Source organism: Ranitomeya imitator, chromosome 1 (genome assembly GCF_032444005.1).
Source record: "Ranitomeya imitator isolate aRanImi1 chromosome 1, aRanImi1.pri, whole genome shotgun sequence".
NCBI lineage: Eukaryota > Metazoa > Chordata > Amphibia > Anura > Dendrobatidae > Ranitomeya > Ranitomeya imitator.
This window is the reverse complement of record NC_091282.1, coordinates 1204181390-1204199202: the sequence shown is the minus strand read 5'-3', so window position 1 is coordinate 1204199202 and position 17813 is coordinate 1204181390. Positions and strand designations below refer to the sequence as shown.

The 17813-nt window shown below is 41.2% G+C and overlaps 1 protein-coding gene across 1 annotated transcript in view; it reads right to left on the bottom strand.

Annotated features, from left to right (window-relative positions):
• Positions 1 to 414: 414 nt before the first annotated feature.
• Positions 415 to 17813, bottom strand: part of SPON2 (spondin 2) — a 33835-nt gene continuing 16436 nt past the window's right edge. The window contains exons 4-6 of the mRNA XM_069744915.1: positions 12002 to 12193; positions 11389 to 11563; positions 415 to 5079 (exon numbers count right to left, since the gene is read on the bottom strand). Coding sequence (XP_069601016.1) covers positions 4901 to 5079; positions 11389 to 11563; positions 12002 to 12193 — 546 coding nt within the window. The 3' untranslated portion in view covers positions 415 to 4900. The remainder of the gene's footprint in view (positions 5080 to 11388; positions 11564 to 12001; positions 12194 to 17813) is intronic.

Here is a 17813-nt window from a genome sequence, read left to right as displayed (position 1 = left end):
TGTCTTCCTGGAGCAGAACAATATTGTATCATACAATTATTAGGTTCTGTAGAAGGACGTAGATCTGGGGATTTATTATGATGGAATATAGGCTGAACTGGATGGACAAATGTCTTTTTTTGGCCTTACTAACTATGTTACTATGTTACTATGTAACAAAAAAAGGAAAGGGTCAAAGACAAACTATAATGGCATCAGTATTTTCTAGGGGATAAGGGATTCAGTACTTTTAAGGATTCACAATTAGAGGCTCAAAATAGTCACCTTGCCCCAGGCGCTGATTACCCATAATACACCACTACTTTATACCACATTGTAGTTATGAACCTTTTTTTTTGCCAGACACATTATAGCTCCACAGAAAACTCTAACATTATTAATAATTGTAATACAATAATTAAGCCACATCCATAATAAATTAAAATAAGCCTTTTAATTTAATCTTAAGGTCAAAAAGTGTGTTTTTTGATATTTGAGCTCCTATATACAGCATATATTTAAATAAAAACAATACGGTAATTGCATTTAATGGCAGTTCCATATCCTGCCATCAGAGGGTGCTAAAAACAACCAGCAAATCAAACGGAGTGAACAGTCAGCAAATTAAAGGAGTATTTGAAATTTAGCAATTAAAACTTGGGTTACAAGGAGACTTAAAATAGTGCAACGATTGACTTATCTGTATATTGGCCCCTGCCGTTCACAATATAATATGTAGCCCAATTAATTCCTTTGATCTCAGTTGCAGTTTAATCATTAAAAGTGTAACTGTTGTTTCAGGGGAACTTGAAACAGAATGTCTGTGTGTTTCTCTAGCTCCTCCCTAGAATGTCTGTGTGTTCCTCTAGCTCCTCCCTAGAATGTCTGTGTTTCTCTAGCTCCTCCCTAGAATGTCTGTGTTCCTCTAGCTCCTCCCTACAATGTCTGTGTGTTCCTCTAGCTCTTCCTTAGAATGTCTGTTCCTCTAGCTCCTCCCTAGAATGTCTGTCTTCCTCTAGTTCCTCCCTAGAATGTCTGTGTTCCTCTAGCTCTTCCTTAGAATGTCTGTGTGTTCTTCTAGCTCCTCCCTACAATGTCTGTGTTCCTCTAGCTCCTCCCTAGAATGTCTGTGTTCCTCTAGCATCTCCCTAGAATGTCTGTCTTCCTCTAGCTCCTCCCTAGAATGTCTTTGTGTTCCTCTAGCTCCTCCCTAGAATGTCTGTGTTCCTCTAGCTCCTCCCTAGAATGTCTGTCTTTCTCTAGCTCCTCCCTAGAATGTCTTTGTGTTCCTCTAGCACCTCCCTAGAATGCCTGTGTGTTCTTCTAGTCCCTCCCTACAATGTCAGTGTGTTCCTCTAGCTCCTCCCTAGAATGTCTGTGTTCCTCTAGCTCCTCAATAGAATGTCTGTAGGTTTCTCTAGCTCCTCCCTACAATGTATGTGTGTTACTCCAGCTCCTCCCTAGAATGTCTGTTCCTCCAGCTCCTCCCTAGAATGTCTGTTCCTCCAGCTCCTCCCTAGAATGTCTGTCTTCCTCTAGCTCCTCCCTAGAATGTCTGTGTGTTCCTCTAGCTCCTCCCTAGAATGTCTGTGTTCCTCTAGCTCCTCCCTACAATGTCTGTGTTCCTCTAGCTCCTCCCTACAATGTCTGTGTGTTCCTCTAGCTCTTCCTTAGAATGTCTGTTCCTCTAGCTCCTCCCTAGAATGTCTGTCTTCCTCTAGTTCCTCCCTAGAATGTCTGTGTTCCTCTAGCTCTTCCTTAGAATGTCTGTGTGTTCTTCTAGCTCCTCCCTACAATGTCTGTGTTCCTCTAGCTCCTCCCTAGAATGTCTGTGTTCCTCTAGCTCATCCCTAGAATGTCTGTCTTCCTCTAGCTCCTCCCTAGAATGTCTTTGTGTTCCTCTAGCACCTCCCTAGAATGCCTGTGTGTTCTTCTAGTCCCTCCCTACAATGTCAGTGTGTTCCTCTAGCTCCTCCCTAGAATGTCTGTGTTCCTCTAGCTCCTCAATAGAATGTCTGTGTGTTTCTCTAGCTCCTCCCTACAATGTCTGTGTGTTCCTCCAGCTCCTCCTTAGAATGTCTGTGTTCCTCTAACTTCTCCCTACAATGTCTGTGTGTTCCTCTAGCTCCTCCCTACAATGTATGTGTGTTCCTCCAGCTCCTCCCTAGAATGTCTGTTCCTCCAGCTCCTCCCTAGAATGTCTGTTCCTCCAGCTCCTCCCTAGAATGTCTGTCTTCCTCTAGCTCCTCCCTAGAATGTCTGTGTGTTCCTCTAGCTCCTCCCTAGAATGTCTGTCTTCCTCTAGCTCCTCCCTAGAGTGTCTGTCTTCCTCTAGCTCCTCCCTAGAATGTCTGTGTTCCTCTAGCTCCTCCCTAGAGTGTCTGTCTTCCTCTAGCTCCTTCCTAGAATGTCTTTGTGTTCCTCTAGCTCCTCCCTAGAATGTCTGTGTTACTCTAGCTCCTCCCTAGAATGTCTGTGTGTTCTTCTAGTCCCTCCCTACAATGTCGGTGTGTTCCTCTAGCTCCTCCCTAGAATGTCTGTGTGTTCCTCTAGCTCCTCCCTACAATGTCTGTGTGTTCTTCTAGCTCCTCCCTACAATGTCTGTGTGTTCTTCTAGCTCCTCCCTACAATGTCTGTGTGTTCCTCTAGCTCCTCCCTAGAATGTCTGTGTTACTCTAGCTCCTCCCTAGAATGTCTGTGCTACTCTAGCTCCTCCCTAGAATGTCTGTGTGTTCTTCTAGTCCCTCCCTACAATGTCGGTGTGTTCTTCTAGCTCCTCCCTAGAATGTCTGTGTGTTCCTCTAGCTCCTCCCTACAATGTCTGTGTGTTCTTCTAGCTCCTCCCTACAATGTCTGTGTGTTCTTCTAGCTCCTCCCTATAATGTCTGTGTGTTCCTCTAGCTCCTCCCTAGAATGTCCGTGTTCCTCTAGCTCCTCCCTAGAATGTCTGTGTTCCTCTAGCTCCTCCCTAGAATGTCTGTGTGTTCTTCTAGCTCCTCCCTACTATGTCTGTGTGTTCTTCTAGCTCCTCCCTACAATGTCTGTGTGTTCCTCTAGCTCCTCCCCTCCATAGAGTCTTATAAGCTCCAACTATCATCTCCTATCCCAGTAATGGAAAAGTGTATTAAAGACAGATTTTGCCTGTGAATTTAGAAATTTGAGAATGAAAAATCAGTCCTGGAGTAGAAAGAAGCAGATTATTTTGATAAGATATATCAGAAAGTTTCTTATTTTCATGTGTACTATTGATTTATGAGAGAAAAATTGAAACAACGGTTACTCTTTAAAATCAATCATTGACAGTTCAGAAAGTCTCAATGTCACAAATCCCAAATATTCTTCAATTTTCACCAATCCTTGGCAGTTTTCAAGATCTCTGCTTGCAGTTATTGAATGATACTGCTTACTTTCAGAAAATTGTCTTGGTCATGTAATGAGATATCTACTCGTGGTACTGAAACCACGGCCAATCAAGTACTTATATGTCTGTCACATGATCAGGACAGTTTGTTTCATCCTCTTTAAGTAAATAATAGGTTTCCATTCACTTGCAACAAGCAGAGATCCTTTAAACAAAAGTTGCAAAGAGTATTAAAAATTCTTTATATGCTGAAGCTGTAATACCCCTTTAAGCACAATAGATTCCCAACTTAAAATATTGCCACCAAAGTGATACGTTTGTCATGTATAGACAATAATGGGGTATGTAAGGTTTCCAGTAGATTAGTTTGTGGTCTGTAATGCATAGTTGCCAACCGTTCCAAAAATTATCCCAGACTCCCGGGCCAAAAAAGGGTTGAGTCTATATAATTCCACCCCAAAAAAATAACCAGGAGGGGTGGGGCTTTCACGTAAGTTTTCAGAAATGTGATTTCTGAAAGTGGATTTTATCCAGGGTAACACTTGAGAACATGAGTTCTGGTTTTGGAACTCAACGATTTTTCTTAAAGGGTAATTCCAACTATTATTAGGATCAGTAATCATTTGTACGTGTCCAGATCGGATATAATTATAAAAATAGTAGTTTTTGTACCAAGTATGACTCTTCGATATCATTTCCATTCCTTAGGAGGAGCGTGAATCTGTATTTTACCTCCACTAACCACTGTAACAGTGCCCCCTATGGACAGGAGTTTAGACCTGAACGGACAGGAGATGCCTGGATCTGACTAATATTGCTCTTTAAAGAGGATATCCCACAAGCTATGGACAACTATCCATAGCATCTGTGAAAAATCTATAATTGGGACGCCTCTGCTGGGATATCCTCAGTCATTAGAATGGGGGTCCTGAGATAACCTCTTTCGAAAAAGATGAATGGAGCAGTGGTTACACTTGACCCCTTTATACCACTATATTCAGTGCTTAATACTTGCCTATCTTTGCCACTCCCATAGACCTTGAATGCAGCGCGTATGCTGCGCTCATGCGCATGTGTGACTGCTATTCCATTCAAACTTTTTTTGAAAAGGGCTTTTGGTCCACTGTTATAGCGGTTGACAGGGTCTATGGCTGTAGGGGTTCATGTAATGGTAACCACAAAATTCACACACACGATTCTGGGATAAATTTTTATGGCCAAGATGATTGACCACTATCTTATTTATCTGCAAGACTGTAGTGTAAGAGTCTGGTTATATTCATGGGTGCACCTATAGGAGGAGCACCCATTGCAGTGACACCCACGCCCTCGTGCCTGAAGAAAGGGCCCAAAGAGGTCTCTGCTACACTATTGCATGAATGGCATATGGGAGGTGGGGCCTTGTTACAGATTTGGGGCCCAGAATTTAAAGTTCTGCCTTCCTTCAGCTCTAGACAGTATACAACCATCACATAATACATTTGTATAGTCTTAGATATAATTTACAGCTAAGGCATTGATGTCATTCCTAAAATAAGTTACTGCCCCCTTCATTGTGACTTATACACAGTTCTCCGGTTCACATTCATTGTCGTCGATGAGCGATGGACAAGCTGTCCCATTGTTGGCAGCTTTCATTCGGATATAGCGGGTTCGACTTTTTACTCCCTTGGATCCGCAGCTGCCTTTACAGAGACCCCAGGAAGACCACAAGGAGACTTCGCAATCCAAAGGCGTTTCTAAATGAAAGAGGTGAATATAAAAATGAATAAATTTAATTGTTCAGGGTAGCGCATTCTGGAGAACTGGTGCAGCACAGGGAAAGTCTTGAATACAGAAGTGGGAAGTTCACATAATGGCAGATGTTAGTCTCAGATTGTTGTCAGAATGGAGAGCACAGGTAGGGTGGTAGATAGAGATGAGGGAGAAGATGTAGGGTGGAGAGCACTGTAGAGAGCTTTGCCGAGTAAGTTTATTTTGAATTCTTTAGCGAATGGGTAACCAGTGCAGTGACTGGTACATGGTTGATGAATCGGGATGGTGGTTGGACAGAAGTAAGAGGATAAATTCAGGATAAATCAGTATAAGGAGATACAGATTAGTGAATAGTTAAAGGGAACCTGTCACCCCGTTTTTTCAGTAGGAGATAAAAATACCGTTAAATAGGGCCTGAGCTTGCTTTACAATAGGGTATTTTTTGTCCCCTGATTCCCTACCTATGCTGCCGAAATACCTTACAAAAGTGGCCTTTTTCGCCTGTCAATCAGGCTGGTCAGGTCGGATGGGCGTGGTCACAGCGCTGTTTCTTCCCCCAGATCTTGCTTATGTTCCCGTTGGTGGCGTAGTGCTTCTCGCATGCGCAAGTGCCGAATGCACTGCGCAGCTGTAGAAAAAGAGCGCGCTCGCCGCTATTTAGCGGTTTCTCGGTGGGCGTGGCCATCTTCCTGAGGCCGCGCGTGCTCAGATGGAGTCTCCTGCTTCCCGGGGCTTCAGGAAAATGGCCGCGGGATGCCGCGCGTGCGCAGATGGACATCGCGGCGGCCATTTTCCTGAAGCCGAGATTACTCGAGCGCGCTCTTTTTCTACAGGTGCGCAGTGCATTCGGCACTTGCGCATGCGAGAAGCACTACGCCACCAACGGGAACATAAGCAAGATCTGGGGGAAGAAACAGCGCTGTGACCACGCCCATCCAACCTGACCAGCCTGATTGACAGGCGAAAAAGGCCACTTTTGTAAGGTATTTCGGCAGCATAGGTAGGGAATCAGGGGACAAAAAATACCCTATTGTAAAGCACAGCTCAGGCCCTATTTAACGGTATTTTTATCTCCTACTGAAAAAACGGGGTGACAGGTTCCCTTTAAGGTCCCGTTCAAGGGCCAATAAAGAGATTTGGGACCACACTATGAAATTAAATATTGCTCGGGTAGTATTGGTCCATGTGAATGGGTCTTTAACCCCTTCCTGACATCTGACTGACGTCATGCTGATGCTATTTCGAATTGTGCCAAAAATAGGTGACATTTCCAGGAGTTTTATTCCAAAAAATAAGTGTAAACTCTTTGATGAATTGGAGAGTAAGAGTTTTTGAGAGCTTTCCACAGTAAGAAAAGAACAGATTCTGGACCAATGTCAGCGTATTCTGTTTGTGCAGAAACACAAAACATGATAGCACTGGATATCTTTTCAAATTCACCAGGTTCGACAATGTTTTTTTCAAACCTTTTCTATACATAAACACTGCTTTAGTAATGTGAAAATGACCGAACGTTTATTTTAATTAAAAAACTGTCCAAAAATTATCCATCTTAGTCATTCGTGATCAGACAGATCAACTTGTGCAGAACACTAAACTCAAACTGACAGTGTCACTGTCAGAGATAACATGATCCTGCTGTGACAGAGATAAACAATGAGCTGTATATTCCATTAATCCCTCCAATTCCTACCTACTAATACTCTTGGCAGAGGCAATGGAGGCCAACTGTGACCAGTTTTTGGTAGCACTACTGCCCAGGTGGTTGGTGCTTGTGGTCTGTTGCCATTGACACTTATTTTACCATTCATGTTGTACAGCACTATGATTCATTTTGGACAATTTTTTGAACCTCAATTAATCAACCCTTGACAAATAGGGCAAAATAAGAAATGCCTGGTAGGTAGGTACATTAGCAAATAATGACAGCAGATCGCAAAATAGGTATGGTGCGTACAGCTGTGAAATTGGATTAGTAAAACGTGTGCAAAAACACACATGGACACTTAAAAGTCAGCATTTTTTACTTGTTTTCTATTTATCAAAATTTAACCCTATTCCCCAAATTGACATAATAAGCAAAGCAACCAAAAAGCCAACACCTGCAACAGAGCGTTGAATTGTTGCGGCACTTAAGGATGTAAAATTTGGCTAGTGCTAAAAATATAATTGTGACATGCACACTTTTCCTCCCTCACAAAACGAAGAAATGAGGACATTTGATCACAAGAAATGCAAAAACTCAGTATAGTCGCTTCGGACAAGCAAGCACTCTGTCTCTGACTGACACTAATTTCAGAAATTCTTTTCATCAAACACTATTGTGCTGGCTTGCTGTGTTCTAGTGCATGAAGAAACATGTTTTATTGTAATTCGCATGTGACAAGGCAGATGCCAGCTACGTCACATAATTGATCATTCACACTGAGTCTAGCACTGCTGTTGGGAACTCTCCTATCTTTCTCTCCCCTATCAATTTAGTGTCTGTTTTATTCACAGACTACTACTCATATTTTCCACTGTTGCCGTTGTGCAAAACGTTCTAATCTGGAATATTTTTTCAGTGGTTTAAGGCCTTCTCTTTCTATATCAATTGCTTAGCTGTGACTTTTGATGTCCTCTCACTGTTATAAAACACCCTAAAATGGCTTCTGCATTCCCTGCCTCTGCTTTTATATAGGCTATGAAAAGTTTATACTTATTATTTGTACTATACCATGTGATATGAGATTCAAGGTATTCAAGGGAAGCCCACATGGGAGATGATGACATTTTCTGCAGTGTGCAAAATGGCAAAGGATATGTTTTTAATCAATTCGCGCAAGTCAAAATGCAAATTGTTCAAAGTCATATTTCTACATACTTCACTTTTTAATCAGTTTAAGCAGGTTTCCTTCTAGTTGGGGTCTTTTGGCTTCGCAATATGATAAATTCTTATAATTCCATCTGGATGTCAGGACCTGTTTCACAATACACATCACTATTTCTTAAATTTATTTTTATGTCATACTTTTTACATTTGTTTTATCATTTGTTTTACATTTGTCATAAGAACTTGATAGGATGAGATCCCTTTAAAGCAGGGGTGGAGAACCTCAGGCACCAGGGCCATTTAGGGCCCTCGATAACCTTGTATCAGGTCCCGAGCAGATTCTCAGGGACTGAATTCTTGGGCAAGGAGCTGTATTTTGATTGCCTCGAGCTCATTAATTTCTTCTTGCTCTGTTAGCACACACACGCAGAGTTCACTACTTAACACTGAAGGTCAGGCAATGAAAGATTACATCCTGACACCAGTGTCAGAGTCAGGATGTACTTTGTGGGCGGAGTTTGTACGGCCCCCGAAGGATGGCATAAATATCCAAATGGCCCTTGCCAGAAAAAAGATTCCCCACCCCTGCCTTAAAGTATGTCCCTCGAAGCCTAGGTCAGGTGTGTGACCTAGTGATCATCTGGCTCTTCATTGCCAATGCAACTCTATGTTCACCTCGTTTGTCCTTTGGATGGTGCACACACATGGACACCAGGATGGTAGTCCATATGCAAGCTAAGAACAAGATTGGCTCCCACTCATGTTCTACAAGGAGAAGCCTTTTCCTGGAAATTTTGGCTTTATGGTCCTGAGGAAGGTTTGATGGGGGACCTTCTCCTTTTGGAGAGGGCATGACATAGACCACATTCCTATATACTCACTCCACCTTTTGCACTTGGGTGAAGAAAGTTAAGGTCTTGAACTTTCCAAAGAAAAAGCAGTCTGAATTGGCCAATGCCCCAAGTAGAGATGTTGTGAATCAATTTGCAATGTTCATGTCCTCATCTGTGGTGGGAGTCCTGCGAACGTTCTCCTACTTGCCAGAATGCGCGTCTCTTCTCGTGATTAGCAGGCCTGACTTACAATCACATACTTGTGTGTCACGCTTTAATGACATCCTGCCAGGCCGGCTAATCTAAAGAAGAGCCATGGATACCATCAGTTAAGAGGTGGCCGCAGGACCGAGTCTTGCAAATTGATCAGCATCAACTCTAGCCCCAACTTATATTCTAAGGCTCTTCTTGTGAGTTGGACATTAGTAAGCTCCTTCTAGTGGAAGCTGCAGGAACACTTTATTCTTCTCTTACTATATGCTTACGTAGAGGATGTCGAGCTCTGTAACAGAAACACTAAGCTATGACAAGCTACCAAATGAATCAGGGGCATAATGGCCATGGTTGCAGAGGTTGCGACCGTGATCGGGCCCGTGGAGCTGGGCAGCCAATCAACACCAGCACAAACTTCAACTGGATGTGCATTCTCGGAAGCACATTCAGCTGAAGTGTACTGTCGTGCAGAGACCCGTCAGGTCAGATTGGGGTCCAGGATAAGGGATACATATACAATGATTGGGGTTGTATATTCCAGAGTAAGGGACATATATAACAGGATGGGACATACACTGCTCAAAAAAATAAAGGGAACACTTAAACAACAGAATATAATTCCAAGTAAATGAAACTTCTGTGAAATCAAACTGTCCACTTAGGAAGCAACACTGACTGACAATCAATTTCACATGCTGTTGTGCAAGTGGAATAGACAACAGATGGAAATTATTGGCAATTATCAAGACACGCTCAATAAAAGAGTGGTTCTGCAGGTGGAGACCACAGACCACATCTCAGTACCAATGCTTTCTGCCTGATGTTTTGGTCACTTTTGAATGTTGGTTGTGCTTTCACACTCATGGTATCATGGTATCTTGAGATGGACTCTACAATCCACACAAGTGGCTCAGATAGTGCAGCTCATCCAGGATGGCACATCAATGCGAGCTGTGGCAAGAAGGTTTGCTGTGTCTGTCAGCGTAGTGTCCAGAGGCTGGAGGTGCTACCAGGAGACAGGCCAGTACACCTGAAGATGTGGAGGGAGCCGTAGGAGGGCAACAACCCAGCAGCAGGACCGCTACCTCCGCCTTTGTGCAAGGAGGAACAGGAGGAGCCCTGCCAGAGCCCTGCAAAAAGACCTCCAAGCAGGCCACAAATGTGCATGTGTCTGCACAAACAGTTAGAAACCGACTCCATGAGGATCGTCTGAGTGCCCGACGTCCACAGATGGGGGTTGTGCTCACAGCCCAACACCATGCAGGATGCTTGGCATTTGCCACAGAACACCAGGATTGGCAAATTCGACACTGGTGTCCTGTGCTCTTCACAGATGAAAGCAGGTTCACACTGAGCACATGTGACAGACATGACAGAGTCTGGAGACGCCGTGAAGAGCGATCTACTGCCTGCAACATCCTTCAGCATGACCAGTTTGGCAGTGGGTCAGTAACAGTGTGGGGTGGCATTTCTTTGGAGGGCTACACAGCCCTCCATGTGCTCGCCAGAGGTAGCCTGACTGCCATTAGGTACCGAGATAAGATCCTCAGACCCCTTGTGAGATCACATGCTGGTACGGTTGGCCCTGGGTTCCTCCTAATGCCGGACAATGCCAGACCTCACGTGGCTGGAGTGTGTCAGCAGTTCCTACAAGATGAAGGCATTGAAGCTATGGAGTGGTCCGCCCATTTCCCAGATCTGAATCCGATTGAACACATCTGGGACATTATGTCTCGCTCCATCCACCAACGTCATGTTGCACCACAGACTGTCCAGGAGTTGGCGGATGCTTTAGTCCAGGTCTGGGAGAAGATCCCTCAGGAGACCATCCACCGCCTCATCAGGAGCATGCCCAGGCATTGTAGGGAGGTCATACAGGCACGTAGAGGCCACGCACATTACTGAGCATCATTTCCTTGTCTTGAGGCATTTCCACTGAAGTTGGATCAGCCTGCAATTTGATTTTCCACTTTGATTTTGAGCATCATTCAAACTCCAGACCTCCATGAGATATTAGTTGTGATTTACGTTGATCATTTTTAGGTTTTACTGTTCTCAACGCATTCCACTATATAATGAATAAAGATTTACAACTGGAATATTTCATTCAGTGATATCTAGGATGTGGGATTTTAGTGTTCCCTTTATTTTTTGAGCACTGTATATACCAGGATGGGGGGAGACCCAAATTTTTTACCGGGGCCCATCGGACTCTAGTTTTGCCACTTCCTCTCACTTCTCTTTTATAGTGAGTTTGAAGCATTATCTGGTATCGGAGATGAAGAAAAATATAAAATAGGGAATGTCAGGAAGTGTCAGTTTCTTTTAATTTTTCACCCTAAACCTGATTTTTATAAGCAAGAGCTAAAATATTGCCAGTTAATTAATTTATTTCATGAAAGCTATCTAGATAGGATAAATAAGAGGCGGCTTACCTGAGTAATTCTCCTCAATCTCATTCCCTCTAGTGGTCACGTTTGATGCTATATCAAGGAAGGACGTTATCTTCCCTTTGAGTTTCGTAAATGTCACTTTTGCAATTGGCGGCAGGTTCTTTAGTCTGGGATAAAAGAATGAGTTTGCCGGATGATTTGGCGAGGAAGAGGTAATCTGTCAGAGAAGAGAAATATTTTCATATCTGAAATGTCACTTCAAGAGGTGAAAGTTCAAATAGCTTTTAATAAATTCTTCACGTGAGGCAAGGATGAAATATTTGCACGACTGACAAATATAATGGGATATTTATGATAAAGGACAGTCATGATTAAACCTATAAAACTGTTGGGCAGGTGTTGCTATGCTTCCTTACATTATCTAAACCTTCATCACTACCATAAAACTAGAAATAAATCCCTTTTACGTGACTGAAGTGACTCTACTCATTCTACCTCAGTCTATACAGCGAAGCACAGCAAATTGAAAGTATCAGCCTATTGTGACTGCTCTAGTGTGAAAACTGCAACATTCCATGAGTTATTCATATAGATAATAAAAAATATGGCAAATTCTGAATATACATTCCCTCTATGGTAAATATAACATACATACATCAGTCACAGTGCCTTGTGGGATGGTGGCAAAATTTGGTGAAGAGAATGTGAATCCACTGTCTGTCCCAGCATCATAAGGGTGAAGCTCTACTGATAAGCTCTTTTTCCAAGTCTTCCCATCACAGAGGTTTATACTATCGATTCCCACAAACCAGTCAGGACTTGGCACTATCCGAACCATAAATGAAACCTGACAATAGAGAAGGTTAAACAGTAAATGAAAAATAGTGCTATAGTATATTACAGCCAAAGTAACACCGACTGTCACATTATTACACTAAAAAACGCAAATCATGATTTTTTTAAAAGAGTAACTACAACATAATATCAGTTCTATCATATCTGTTCAGATTAATTTCTTGTCTCTTGGAGGCAATATTATAGGAGTTATATTCTTATACATATGAGCAGTATTATAGTAGTTATATTCCTGTACATAGGGAGCAGTATTATCCTCCTCAGTCCCAGTCTTATAATAGAAAAACCGTTGTACACTACAGTGTATGCGAGGTCTAAGGTATAGAATAATAGTAGTTATATTCTTGTACATAGAAGCAGTATTATAGTAGTTATATTCTTGTACATAGGGGCAGTATTATAGTAGTTATATTCTTGTACATAGGAGCAGTATTATAGTAGTTATATTCTTGCACATAGGAGCAGTATTATAGTAGTTATATTCTTGTACATAGGAACAGTATTATATTAGTTATATTCTTGTACATAGAGAGCAGTATTATATTAGTTATATTCTTGCACATAGGAACAGTATTATAGTAGTTATATTCGTGTACATAGGAGGCAGTATTATAGTAGTTATATTCTTGTACATAGGAGCAGTATTATAGTAGTTATATTCTTGTACATAGGAGGCAGTATTATAGTAGTTATATTCTTGCACATAGGAGCAGTATTATAGTAGTTATATTCTTGTACATAGGAACAGTATTATATTAGTTATATTCTTGTACATAGAGAGCAGTATTATAGTAGGTATATTCTTGTACATAGGAGCAGTATTATAGTAGTTATATTCTTGTACATAGAGAGCAGTATTATAGTAGTTATATTCTTGTACATAGGGGCAGTATTATAGTAGTTATATTCTTGTACATAGAGAGCAGTATTATAGTAGTTATATTCTTGTACATAGGAGCAGTATTATAGTAGTTATATTCTTGCACATAGGCGCAGTATTATAGTAGTTATATTCTTGTACATAGGAACAGTATTATATTAGTTATATTCTTGTACATAGAGAGCAGTATTATAGTAGTTATATTCTTGCACATAGGAGCAGTATTATAGTAGTTATATTCTTGGACATAGGGGCAGTATTATCTATATATATAATTGTCTAAGGGTTTTTCCGTCTCTCTGTCTTTCTGTCTGTCTGTCTGTCTGTCTGTCCTGGAAATCCCGCGTCTCTGATTGGTCGAGGCCGCCAGGCCTCGACCAATCAGCGACGAGCACAGCAACGATGATGTCATAAAGGACGTAGACATCCCGCGTCTGATTGGTCGAGGCCTGGCGGCCTCGACCAATTAGCAACAGGCACAGCAACGATGATGTCATAAAGGACGTAGAAATCCCACGTTTCTGATTCAGTGACGGGCACAGTATCGACGTAGATGTCATAATGGTTGCCATGGCGACGATGATGTCATAAAGGTTGCCTCGACCAATCAGCGACGGGCACAGTCTGCCGCGAATTCGCCTCGACCAATCAGCGACGGGCACAGTATCGACGTAGATGTCATAATGGTTGCCATGGCGATGACGATGTCATAAAGGTTGCCTCGACCAATCAGCGACGGGCACAGTCTGCCGCAAATTCTGGAATCATCATTGTCCATATACTACGGGGACATGCATATTCTAGAATACCCGATGCGTTAGAATCGGGCCACAATCTAGTAGTAGTTATATTCTTGTACATAGGAGCAGTATTATAGTAGTTATATTCTTGTACATAGGGGCAGTATTATAGTAGTTATATTCTTGTACATAGGGGCAGTATTATCTATATATATATAATTGTCTAAGGGTTTTTCCGTTTGTCTGTCTGTCTGTCTGTCTTTCTGTCTGTCTGTCTGTCTGTCCTGGAAATCTCTGGCGGCCTGGCGGCCTCAACCAATCAGCGACGAGCACAGCGACGATGATTTCATAAAGGACGTAGAAATCCCACGTTTCTGATTCAGTGACGGGCACAGTATTGATGTAGATGTCATAATGGTTGCCATGGCGATGATGATGTCATAAAGGTTGCCTCGACCAATCAGCGACGGGCACAGTCTGCCGCGAATTCGCCTCGACCAATCAGCGACGGGCACAGTATCGACGTAGATGTCATAATGGTTGCCATGGCGACGACGATGTCATAAAGGTTGCCTCGACCAATCAGCGACAGGCACAGTCTGCCACGAATTCTGGAATCATCATTGTCCATATACTACGGGGACATGCATATTCTAGAATACCCGATGCGTTAGAATCGGGCCACAATCTAGTAGTAGTTATATTCTTGTACATAGGAGGCAGTATTATAGTAGTTATATTCTTGTACATAGGGGGCAGTATTATAGTAGTTATATTCTTGTACATAGGGGGCAGTATTATAGTAGTTATATTCTTGTATATAGGAGCAGTATTATAGTAGTTATATTCTTGTACATAGGAGCAGTATTATAGTTGTTATATTCTTGTACATAGGGGCGGTATTATAGTAGTTATATTCTTGTACATGGGGCAGTATTATAGTAGTTATATTCTTGTACATAGGGGGCAGTATTATAGTAGTTATATTCTTGTACATAGGGGCAGTATTATAGTAGTTATATTCCTGTACATAGAGCAGTATTATAGTAGTTATATTCTTGTACATAGGGGGCAGTATTATAGTAGTTATATTCTTGTACATAGGGGCAGTATTATAGTAGTTATATTCCTGTACATAGGAGCAGTATTATAGTAGTTATATTCTTGCACATAGGAGCAGTATTATAGTAGTTATATTCCTGTACATAGGGGCAGTATTATAGTAGTTATATTCTTGTACATAGGAGGCAGTATTATAGTAGTTATATTCTTGTACATAAGAGCAGTATTATAGTAGTTATATTCTTGTACATAGAGAGCAGTATTATAGTAGTTATATTCTTGTACATAGGGGCAGTATTATAGTAGTTATATTCTTGTACATAGAGAGCAGTATTATAGTAGGTATATTCTTGTACATAGGAGCAGTATTATAGTAGTTATATTCTTGTACATAGAGAGCAGTATTATAGTAGTTATATTCTTGTACATAGGGGCAGTATTATAGTAGTTATATTCTTGTACATAGAGAGCAGTATTATAGTAGTTATATTCTTGTACATAGGAGCAGTATTATAGTAGTTATATTCTTGCACATAGGCGCAGTATTATAGTAGTTATATTCTTGTACATAGGAACAGTATTATATTAGTTATATTCTTGTACATAGAGAGCAGTATTATAGTAGTTATATTCTTGCACATAGGAGCAGTATTATAGTAGTTATATTCTTGTACATAGGGGCAGTATTATAGTAGTTATATTCCTGTACATAGGGGCAGTATTATAGTAGTTATATTCCTGTACATAGGAGCAGTATTATAGTAGTTATATTCTTGCACATAGGAGCAGTATTATAGTAGTTATATTCCTGTACATAGGGGCAGTATTATAGTAGTTATATTCTTGTACATAGGAGGCAGTATTATAGTAGTTATATTCTTGTACATAAGAGCAGTATTATAGTAGTTATATTCTTGTACATAGAGAGCAGTATTATAGTAGTTATATTCTTGTACATAGGGGCAGTATTATAGTAGTTATATTCTTGTACATAGAGAGCAGTATTATAGTAGGTATATTCTTGTACATAGGAGCAGTATTATAGTAGTTATATTCTTGTACATAGAGAGCAGTATTATAGTAGTTATATTCTTGTACATAGGGGCAGTATTATAGTAGTTATATTCTTGTACATAGAGAGCAGTATTATAGTAGTTATATTCTTGTACATAGGAGCAGTATTATAGTAGTTATATTCTTGCACATAGGCGCAGTATTATAGTAGTTATATTCTTGTACATAGGAACAGTATTATATTAGTTATATTCTTGTACATAGAGAGCAGTATTATAGTAGTTATATTCTTGCACATAGGAGCAGTATTATAGTAGTTATATTCTTGTACATAGGGGCAGTATTATCTATATATATAATTGTCTAAGGGTTTTTCCGTCTCTCTGTCTTTCTGTCTGTCTGTCTGTCTGTCTGTCCTGGAAATCCCGCGTCTCTGATTGGTCGAGGCCGCCAGGCCTCGACCAATCAGCGACGAGCACAGCAACGATGATGTCATAAAGGACGTAGACATCCCGCGTCTGATTGGTCGAGGCCTGGCGGCCTCGACCAATTAGCAACAGGCACAGCAACGATGATGTCATAAAGGACGTAGAAATCCCACGTTTCTGATTCAGTGACGGGCACAGTATCGACGTAGATGTCATAATGGTTGCCATGGCGACGATGATGTCATAAAGGTTGCCTCGACCAATCAGCGACGGGCACAGTCTGCCGCGAATTCGCCTCGACCAATCAGCGACGGGCACAGTATCGACGTAGATGTCATAATGGTTGCCATGGCGATGACGATGTCATAAAGGTTGCCTCGACCAATCAGCGACGGGCACAGTCTGCCGCAAATTCTGGAATCATCATTGTCCATATACTACGGGGACATGCATATTCTAGAATACCCGATGCGTTAGAATCGGGCCACAATCTAGTAGTAGTTATATTCTTGTACATAGGAGGCAGTATTATAGTAGTTATATTCTTGTACATAGGAGCAGTATTATAGTAGTTATATTCTTGTACATAGGAGCAGTATTATAGTAGTTATATTCTTGTACATAGGGGCAGTATTATAGTAGTTATATTCTTGTACATAGGAGGCAGTATTATAGTAGTTATATTCTTGTACATAGGAGCAGTATTATAGTAGTTATATTCTTGTACATAGGGGGCAGCATTATAGTAGTTATATTCTTGTACATAGGGGCAGTATTATAGTAGTTATATTCCTGTACATAGGGAGCAGTATTATAGTAGTTATATTCTTGTACATACAGTTAGGGCCAGAAATATTTGGACAGTGACACAAGTTTTGTTATTTTAGCTGTTTACAAAAACATGTTCAGAAATACAATTATATATATAATATGTGCTGAAAGTGCACACTCCCAGCTGCAATATGATAGTTTCCACATCCAAATCGGAGAAAGGGTTTAGGAATCATAGCTCTGTAATGCATAGCGTCCTCTTTTTCAAGGGACCAAAAGTAATTGGACAATGGACTCTAAGGACTGCAATTAACTCTGAAGGCGTCTCCCTCGTTAACCTGTAATCAATGAAGTAGTTAAAAGGTCAGGGGTGGATTCCAGGTGTGTGGTTTTGCATTTGGAAGCTGTTGCTGTGAGCAGACAACATGCGGTCAAAGGAACTCTCAATTAAGGTGAAGCAGAACATCCTGAGGCTGAAAAAAAGAAAAAATCCATCAGACAGATAGCAGACATGCTTGGAGTAGCAAAATCAACAGTTGGGTACATTCTGAGAAAAAAGGAATTGACTGGTGAGCTTGGGAACTCAAAAAGGCCTGGGCGTCCACGGATGACAACAGTGGTGGATGATCGCCGCATACTTAATTTGGTGAAGAAGAACCCGTTCACAACATCAACTGAAGTCCAGAACACTCTCAGTGAAGTAGGTGTATCTGTCTC